This window comes from Mesoplodon densirostris, chromosome 10, assembly GCF_025265405.1.
Source record: "Mesoplodon densirostris isolate mMesDen1 chromosome 10, mMesDen1 primary haplotype, whole genome shotgun sequence".
Classification (NCBI taxonomy): domain Eukaryota; kingdom Metazoa; phylum Chordata; class Mammalia; order Artiodactyla; family Ziphiidae; genus Mesoplodon; species Mesoplodon densirostris.
The window spans coordinates 104179853-104189868 of record NC_082670.1 but is presented as its reverse complement, the minus strand read 5'-3'; the positions used below and the strand labels follow the sequence as shown (position 1 = coordinate 104189868).

General features: G+C 47.5%; 1 protein-coding gene across 1 annotated transcript in view; it reads right to left on the bottom strand.

Annotated features, from left to right (window-relative positions):
- Nucleotides 1–8377: 8377 nt before the first annotated feature.
- HRH1 (histamine receptor H1) overlaps nucleotides 8378–10016 on the bottom strand; it is an 80754-nt gene continuing 79115 nt past the window's right edge. Inside the window, exon 2 of the mRNA XM_060110919.1 lies at nucleotides 8378–9876. Coding sequence (XP_059966902.1) covers nucleotides 8378–9841 — 1464 coding nt within the window. The 5' untranslated portion in view covers nucleotides 9842–9876. The remainder of the gene's footprint in view (nucleotides 9877–10016) is intronic.

Here is a 10016-nt window from a genome sequence, read left to right as displayed (position 1 = left end):
CGCCGCGCGCGCCCCGATGACGCAATGTGGCCCCGCCCCCTCCAGCCGGGTGTGGGGGGGGAAGTGCGCACATGCGCACCCGGAGCCGCGAGCCAGCCGGCTAAAGGAGCCCCTAGCACCCAGCTGAGTGGGAGGAACTTGAGCCGTGGGGAAGGCGGGGCCTCAGGAGGTGGGCCAGGACCCCTTGTGAGAGCTGATGGAGAGACTTTCTCTCATCACATGTGGGAATGTGTATATGCCCCTCAGGATGTTAAAAAAAAGTGCTCCTCCTTCTCTCTAGTGATTTCAGAGGATGACAGGAGTTATCATGTCCATTTTCCAGGAGAGGCGGCGTCAAATGTATCACAGGGACCGTTAGGGAGGCAGGTGTGGAGAGACCTAATCTGACATGTAAGGCCGTGACTCTGATGTAACTCTACTGACTACTACTTATTGACTATCCTATTTTCATGGTTTCCCATCTTTAGTCGTCACAAAGGTCCTACAAGGTGAAGGTTATATTATCCCCATTTTACACATGAAAGAACAGAGGCTAGGAGAAGTTGTGGCTTGTTGAAGGTTAAAGAGCTTTGGGGCTAGGATTCTAACGGAAGCCTGTTTGCTAAATAAGAAAACAAATCCAGACCTATTAAGGAGACCTTTATTCAGAAGGATTATTGCAAAGGCTGGGGGAGGGGAAGGGGCAAGACTATGGCCGCGGGGAGACCACTTCAGCCGACAGCTCTGCCGGTGTCTCAAGGGTTATGCAAAAGAGTTCTTCCTTCTCGGGAAGACTGAAGAAAGCTAGAGAGAACTGGATGTGGAAAGTGGGAAAGAAAGGGTGGCTTGCTTGATCCGATAGTAGAAAATCAGAGAATGTTGTACCTTGAGGCCAGTTATATGCTGGCTCAGGCTGAGGGTGGGTCAAAATTAAGGAGCCTGGGGAAACGAGAGAAGTTTAAACTTTGGTTGATCAGCATTTTGTTCTGACTGATCAGTGGAGACCAGTAGTTCAGCAAATCATTTATAAGGTAAAGAACGGGAATTCAGAAGGACTGTGTCTAGCCTTGCCACAGGTAAACAAGGGAAGCATCTCCAAATCTTACGTAGGTCCTACGGGAATGGATGTCTCTTTGCAGTAAACCATTTCCAGAGCACAAAAGAGTGGGGGGATTTCTTCACCATCACTGTTTCTCAAGAGTGCAGGGTTCAGGTAGAATTCAACTTTGTCAACTCTTTCCATTTTATCAGGCTCCTCTCCTGCCACTGCCCCCTCAGACTGCATGCTTGGGTCACACTAAACTAATTCTGGTGTTTAAAGCACACTCTACTCATTCTGCTCTTTTACATCTCCATCCCTGCAGTATCCTCACCCTTCCTCTTAGTCTTCAAAACACAGTTTTGAAATGTGGGTGGATCTTAGACAAAATGTTGAAGGAAAAAGAGTCCATACAATATGATTCCACATATGGAAGGTTCTAGAATCAGCAAAACTAATCTATAGTGATAGAAGTCAGATCAGTGGTTGCCTAGGGTATAAAGGGGAGCACTGTCTGCAAAGTGCCATGAGAAACTTTCTGAGGTGATAGAAATGTTCTGTATCTTGACTGAGATTGGGATGACATGGGTGTTCACATTTCTGAAAACTCATTGAACTGTACATTTAAAATGGGTGCATTTTACTGTATATATTGAATGTAATGTAATAAACTTGGTTTAAAAAAACAGTGGGGATGTCACCCCCTAGGTGAAGGCATGCCTGACATCCACCTACCCCTGTGTTTCACTTGATTAAGCACCTGTGAGGCTGAGTTGAAGTTAGTTCTTTATAAGGTTTCCTCTGCTGGACTTCGAGATCCTTGTAATGAATACGTTTTTTGGAGTTTCCACCCAGCTCACAATGATTCCTGCTTCTCTGGGAACCGTTGGTCCTCCAGCCATGTTTGTACCACATGTGCCAACTGGCCCCCACCTCCCTTTACAGTTGATTGCATCAGAGGTGGATATAAGATGATTCTTCACCCTCAGCTTTGGACTTTTGAACTGATACAGTGAGTAGGAATCGGAATAATTCACATAGGTCAACAGCAGCAGTCTAGCAGGAACTTCCTTGGATTCTGGTTGTTGAGGTTCCTGCGGCTGCCTTGGCTCAAGCCTTTCAGAGGTGAGGTCATCCAAAGTGTTACTGGATTCGGTTAAGAATCCGCCAATGCAGGGGACATGGGTTCAAGCCCTGGTCTGGGAAGATCCCACATGCTGCAGAGCAACTAAGCCTATGTGCCACAACTGCTGAGCCTGCGCTCTAGAGCCCACGAGCCACAGCTACTGAGCCCTCGTGCCACAACTACTGAGCCCGCGCTCCTAGAGCCCGTGCTCCACAACAAGGGGAGCCACCGCCATGAGAAGCCCGTGCACCACAACGAAGAGTAGCTCCCGCTCACCGCAACTAGAGAAAGCCCGTGCACAGCAACGAAGACCCAACACAGCCAAAACTAAATAAATAAATTAATTAATTAAAAAACCAGAAAAGACATATTCACCCAAGTGTGCACTGCACCACCAGTTAAAAAAAAAAGTGTTACTGGATTCCACAAAACACCCCAGTAGCCATTCACAAAGCTGGTTTCTGTTGCTTGCAACCCTGCAGTAGGTCCATGAGGTGGAAGCCAAGTCTGTATGTCCTCCACTGTCTCCTAAGGCCTGGCCCCAAGGACTGGCCCAAGAAGTGCTCAAAAGTGTGTGTTAAATTATTAGATGAGGTCTGGGCATCCAAAGTAGATGGTCACTTAGGTCACAAATGTGGCCTCCATGTTAGCAGGGAATTAGGGTGAGGCTCAGAGCAGAAGATCTGCCCCTGCTGCCCAGCATGGGGGAGACAGACCACTGGGGCACCAAGATGATGGAGCATCAAAAAAGATGCAAGACCAGGAACCATAAAAAGGCAGAGAATGTTCTCAGACACAGTAGGGCAACGAGGCCCATGACACTTATTCAAGACCACAGAGATCCAGGTCAATGTACCTTCATCACTTGTCTTGCAGCTCAGTTGAGGACCCCCCCCCCACAATGGGAACCACTGCACGACCTAGACTTTGAAAGCCCAAGAAGTTGTGGCATGATATGCCAGCAAATTAGGTCTTAACAGCGTTTCTTTACAGCACTTAGAATGCGTCACAGCCAAGAGAGCCCAGCATCTTCTTCGCCCTGCTGTTAAGACTTGAATCTACCTTCTAGAAGACTCATCTTCAAAAGAGAGACAAGCGATTTTCTGCCAGCCAAGTAACCAAATGACCAATTTATCAAATGGCTAATCTGCAGACTCATGGATTTTCTAAATGGACATTTTGCTAATGTAAGCAGATAGGGTAGGGGGTCCCCAGAGAAAGAGAACTAGGCCTGGCTTTCTTGACATAAGAGAAGCCATTTTTGGCCTAAGCCATTTTGTGATCTGAGCCTGGCCACAATGCTTATCTTTGAAGAGGTCTTTGTAATTAATGATCTTAAAGGAACAACAACAACAAAAAAAATGCAGGAACAAACGACTGTTATCAGGCAAGAGAAGCAACAACAGCAAAAATAACATATCATTTGTAAAGGCTCCCACTTCTGTTCCAATGGTGAAGACTAGCCTGAAGCACTTTCTTGAGCTGTTGTGCTGAATTTAATTCGCCCCCACCCTCAGGTGCTCAACCACCAGATCAACTGGAACCTAACTAGGGCTGACGATGTGGACCTTTTAGGACCCTTGTGACTTCATTCAGTGCCCACGCTCCTTCATGAATATATATGTACCCCTAGCTTAAAACTTCCCCAATTTTGCTGTTGGGGAGACACTGCTTTGGGAAAGATCTCCAGGGTTCTCCTTATACTTGCTGCAAGGAATAAATACTTCCTTATCCCGCTCTTGGGCTTGGTTGTGTCTTTCGGATCGATATGCACGAAGAGGCAAACCCAGCTTTTCGCGTAACACTAACTTACCAACGTCTAAGGTTTATGGCGATTTCTACTGGATGGAATGGGTTTTGCAAGCTTTTATAGATTTATATAATGTAGTTGATGGTTTTCATGTTGCCTTCAGAGAGGCATTTGAAAGAATTTTCTCTTTACCAAAAATTAAGGATGGCTTTATTCTTCCTTTGACTATATTTAACTTATGAACACATTAATGAAGACTATATTCTTTTTTTTTTTTTTTTTTTTTTTTTTTTGGTATGCGGGCCTCTCACTGTTGTGGCCTCCCCCGTTGCGGAGCACAGGCTCCGGACGCGCAGGCTCCGGACGCGCAGGCTCAGCGGCCATGGCTCACGGGCCCAGCCGCTCCGCGGCATATGGGATCCTCCCAGACCGGGGCACGAACCCGTATCCCCTGCATCGGCAGGCGGACTCTCAACCACTTGCGCCACCAGGGAGGCCCAAGACTATATTCTTGAATGTAGATTTTTCTTGTGTATTAATATCATGCCACACAAGTTTATGCTCTATCTCCTGCTTTTCACTTCTCCTTCTGTCTCCTTTCCTGTTCCTCAGCTTCTCACTTTGTCTTCCCCTAAATGTCTCCATCTCTCTGCCCCTTAATCTCTCCCCATCTCTGTCCCTCTACACTTCATTTCCCCCTTCCTCCCTCTTCTGTTCCTTGGTGTCCCCCATCTCTTCCCCTAGATCTGTCCTCTCTGACCCCCCCACCCCGTAACAGGGAAGAACCTTTGTATTCTATTACAAATGAATCACTAAAGGGATGTTGCCTATAGGCTTAAATTATACATAATGGCCCATCTCTGGGAACCCTGCCTCCCAGGTAATGAGCGTTAAGTGAAAATACTTTTGTTTAGCTCACAGGAAGCATCCTGACCAGGCCCACCTGTGAACGGCTGCAGGAAGGAAGAAATGAACACATCCCCTCTGGAGTCTGGCCGGAACTAGGACTTTTATCCCCTCTCCTTTTAGTATAAAATAAGCCTGAATTCTAACTCGGGAGGATGGCTCTTTGGGACACTAGTGCCCCTTCTTTCTGGTCTGCTGGCTTCCCAGATGAAGTCACCATTCCCAGCTCCCACAGCTCGTCTCTTGATTTACTGGCCTCTCATGCAGGAGCAATAGGAGCTTGGACTCGGTAACAGCCTTGCCTCCCCTAGTTTCCTCTTATTTTTACCCCTTGTTTTCCCCTCTGTCACCTGGAGTCTCTTCACCTCTATTTCTCCCCTCTCTGCAACTCGGTCTCTCCCTGCAACAGCAGCGATCTGGGAACAAAGCATATTGAACCTTCTTCAATATGCAGCTGTGAAGAAAAACAAAAATCTGTTACTCTAACTTCACAACAATTGCAGAAAACTTCTCTTAAAAACCTCAACCAACATGCATTGTTGTAAACCTTGTAAATAGTTAAAACGAACCCAACATTTGGTCAATTTGGCAAATTGGTCAGTGGAGGAATTGGCTTTAAGCTCATCAGCTTTAAGGCCATAAAAAGAAACCCAAAGGGGCTTCTGAGTCTGCAAGTTTTAATCTAAGGTCAAGGTCTCTGACAGCCTTTTCCAAGAAGGTATTTATTTTCATATTTTGGGCAGAGAGCCTGGTTTCAACTGGATTTTGTGTAAGCCATCAGCCACTGATTCTTTCCTGAGTGGGCTGGGGCTGAGTTATGTCTGCACCATAGTCCCTTGCCTTTCATGAATTTAAGAATTAATTCAAGCATACAGACAGGCGTAGGAAGAGCAGGCTGATACCGTGGAAAGGAAGCCCATTCCACAATCAGATCTTGGACCTGGTCCTTATTAATCCCTCTGTGCTTCGGTTTGCCTATTTGTAAAAACACAGAAATCTGCCTCACGAGGTGTTATAGAGATTAGAAAACAGTGGTAAAGCACAAAAGTATACGCTCAGTATATTTTAAAACTACTTGAGTCCCCACTGGGTACCATTCACTCTGCAAGCACCATAAACACTGTACACAATAATCCATGGACCTTGTTTATTTTGCTCTGGCAATTTATATTGACCATTTTTTGTTCTTGTCGGATTCAAATCCAAGTCTCCTTGACCCAAAGTCAGGGCTCGTAACCACTCCTCTTCACTAGTTGCCTCAACTGTTCATCAACATCAATAACAGGCACTTAGCCATTTGTCTGCATGGGGTAGTCCTTAAAAAGACTTAGAAGTGCTCCTTGGTCCTGAGGGGTCCTGGGAAGCAACTCTTCCCGGTTTCTGACCTGGAAACAGACCAGCTGCAGGAAAACCTAAACCAGGATAAAAGTCTCCTTAACTCCCCCAGTTTTGAGGGAGAAGAGCTTTGGGAGATGCAAAGTAGAGAGTGAAGCTTGTTATAAAAAGTAAGTCCTTTTCTAAAGATGTTTACAAATGTGAATGTACATGTCCTTACAAAACCAAAGAGAAACCTTGTATCCGGTCTTGTTAACATTTGACATTACATTTCAATACATCTTCTCAGTCCAAGAGACTCAGAAAGGTAGTATTAAATCAATCAAATTTGTAACAGTATAGTTTCAAAGATCATATTTTAGGTAGGTAAAAAATCTCTCACTTTAACAGATCATGCAAACAGGAACATAAGACATAAAATACCAGGTTGTACAGGCACTCCCACTAGCTACATATATTACAGTTTAGCATCGAGTTTTAAAATATAAATCACAACCAGACTGCAACATAAACACCAAGTAAAACTGCATGTTCCCAGGCCTTTGCTAGTTTTGACTTAAGAGGTGTGCCTATAAAAGAACATGATGACTCTTCTTGGATAAACAGCAAAACTCACAGATGAAAATGCACTGTCCCTTCAAAAGTATCTCCTCTGTGGCCACAAACATCTTCTATGTCAGCTCTTCCTGCTCTCAATATAACCTTTTTTTCTTTGGCGGTACGCGGGCCTCTCACTGTTGTGGCCTCTCCCGCTGCGGAGCACAGGCTCTGGACGCGCAGGCTCAGTGGCCATGGCTCACGGATCCAGCCGCTCCGCGGCATGTGGAATCTTCCCGGACCAGGGCATGAACCCGTGTCCCCTGCATCTGCAGGTGGACTCTCAACCACTGCGCCACCAGGGAAGCCCCCTTTTATTAAAAAATATAAATTTACTTATTTATTTATTTTTGGCTGTGCTGGGTCCTCATTGCTGCGCACAGGCTTTCTCTAGTTGCAGTGAGCGGGGCCTACTCTTCGTTGCGGTGCGCGGACTTCTCATTATGGTGGCTTCTCTCGTTGCAGAGCACAGGCTCTAGGCGTGCGGGCTTCAGTAGTTGTGGCGCATGGGCTTAGTTGCTCCGCAGCATGTGGGATCTTCCCTGACCAGGGCTTGAACCCATGTCCCCTGTGTTGGCAGGCGGATTCTTAACCACTGCGCCACCAGGGAAGCCCTCAATATACTCTTGAGAATTGCCACCACTCTCAGGAATTGCTTGTGTGTGTGTGTGCTGAATAGAACAAATTTTTGCCTTTAGGAGAAAATGTGTTACGATGAGCTGAAACCACAGGATGTTCACTCTAGCTCCCCTATAACTAGCTGTGTGATCTCAGGCACCTTATTTCACCTTGCTGCACTTCAATTTGCTTCTCTAGTAATACCACCCTCCTGTTGTGCGGTGTCATGGGGCTTAAATGACATCAACCTGGCACAGCCCTCAAGAAATATGGCTTTCTTCTCCCCACTCCCCTTTTTGGTTTTTAATGAACAACCATTTAAAAAATATTCTTTTCTCTTTGAGGGTAGCATTTAGCCTTTTTTTTATAGCAAAAAAGGAATCTGGGTTTGAAAATGATCGATGTGCAGACTGCATAATTTCCTATCAACTCTAAGATGTGCGTGAGTGAGAAATAATAAGGCAGAATTTCCAAGGTAGTTCAAACACTGGGTCTGGAGAAAGCTGTAAAAGAGGCTCAGAGGAAAGGTGTTCTGAGAAGTAGCAGTCACAGGGGAACAGCTGTCCTGCCTCTCAAGGTGACCCCTGGCAGGGGACAGCATCTGTCTGTGTGTATCAGTATAAGGTCTCTGCACAGTCATATAGCTCCATTCCAGGAAGGCTCTAGAGTTCTGTCTACTTCTCTACTGGAACTCTACCCACGTGTCCCTTCAGTTGCCCATTAATTCCAGTCTGAAAGCTTGAATTACAGTGTGAGTCTGAGGCGCCCACATTTCCTGAGGAGCAGGAGAGCTCAACCAGATGGGATTCTCTTGGAAGTATTCTGCTCCCAGGGTACACTCTCTCTGCTGACCACCGCCATCTGCTGCTCTTCCAGTGGTGCCTATGAACTTTCCAAACTACCCAGCCCCTAAGGCTATTCTTTTGGCTCCAGAAAGCCCAGGTGTCTGGCAATGCACAGGCTTCCTCCTCTATTTCCTTCAGGGACATCATAAGCATCACTTAGTTGCATGCCCTTGTAGTCTCCCTTAGGAGCGAATGTGCAGAATTTTCTTGAACGTCTTCTTGAAGTTCTCGTTGCACAAGGGGTAGATGAGGGGGTTCAGCGTGGAGTTGAGGTAGCCCAGCCAGATGGTGAACATGTGCACGTGTTGGTTACAGCAGCTCTCGCAGAAGGCAATGACCATGAAGAAGATGAAGTAAGGGATCCAGCAAACAATGAAGGCCACCATGATAAAACCCAATTGTTTGGCGGCCTTCCGTTCTCGGTTCACGTGCAACACAGACACATACTGTCTTGAATGTGAGCAAAGCCTCTTCCAGGTGAACTTGATATAATCCAGGCCTCTGCTAGACTTACTTTTCGATTGGGCTTTCCCTGGTGCCAACTCTGGGGGGGTGTCTGAGTCCGTCCGGGAGAAGGACTGGCTGTCACCTAGGATCTGATCCTCTAGTAGCCCCTTGGCCCCATGCATGTTCAGGCCCTGCTCACCCATCTCGAGCTGGCTCTGGCTCTGGCTGACGGCTACGTATTCCCGGCCACTCCCGTCTGCCTCCATCTGCGTCTGCACAATGTTAAGTGGGGAGCAATGGAACTTGTCCAGTTCTCCATCCTTCTCTTGGCTGAAGACACCTGGAGACTTTATCTCCTTTGGGTCTTGGGATGCTGGCTTCAAGACAGGTCCACCACCAGCACCTTTCGGCTTCCTTTTCAGAACTTCCCAGGGAGACTCCTTCCCTGGTTTCTTAGTGCCCACCTTGAGGTCCTCTGGCTTCAGCTTATCTTCAGAGAAGGATGGGAGGGATCCACTGATGAGCTCTCGCTGCTGACAGTGCTGCTGTACAGCCTTGTAGATCTTAGCGTAGAACCACAGCATGAGCAAGGTGGGCAAGTAGAAGTTGATGATGGCAGTCATGACCTTGAACCAGGTGACATCGTAGAAGTCCGTCTCGCACTTGTCCTCCCGGTGCCCTGAGGTCTTCGGCATGAAGCGATGCCAGCCCAGAATGGGAATAACCCACAGGAAGGAGAGAAACCAGGCTGCCAAGATGGTGGCCGACGCTCGGGTCTTGGTACGATACCTCAGGTATCTGAGGGGCTGCTGCACAGAGCGGTAGCGATCGATGCACAAGATGAAGATGCTGAAAATGGACGCTGTGCTGGCCACATAGTCCATGGAAAGCCAAAAGAGGCAGAGAGGGCGTCCCAGGGACCACCTGGACATGAGGAGGTAGAGGATGTTCATGGGCATGACGACGGCCCCCACGATCAGATCGGCCACCGAGAGGCTGACAATGTACAGGTTCCCCACCGTGTGTAGCTTCCGCTCGCTGTGCACAGCATACAGGACCAGCAGGTTGAGTCCCACTGTGACCAAGGAGATGGCGCTCAGGACCACCACCAGGGGCATCATTTGGGGGTTGGTCGTGGTGGTCTTGTTCCCCTCACACATCTTGTCTTCCAAGACGCTGGAGGAATTGGGAAGGGTCATTGGCACAAGAGTAGCCTCCAGCTATGGCTCACTCCCTGGGAGGAAAGACACAAGGATTCAGGTCAGAGCCCCGGTGATCAGTAGAGTCACTCAGTGCTATCACAGTGATCAAGCTAGGGTTGTATACTGTCGGGGCTGAGAGACACTGCTGGTTACCTACAGCCTATATCCCCTG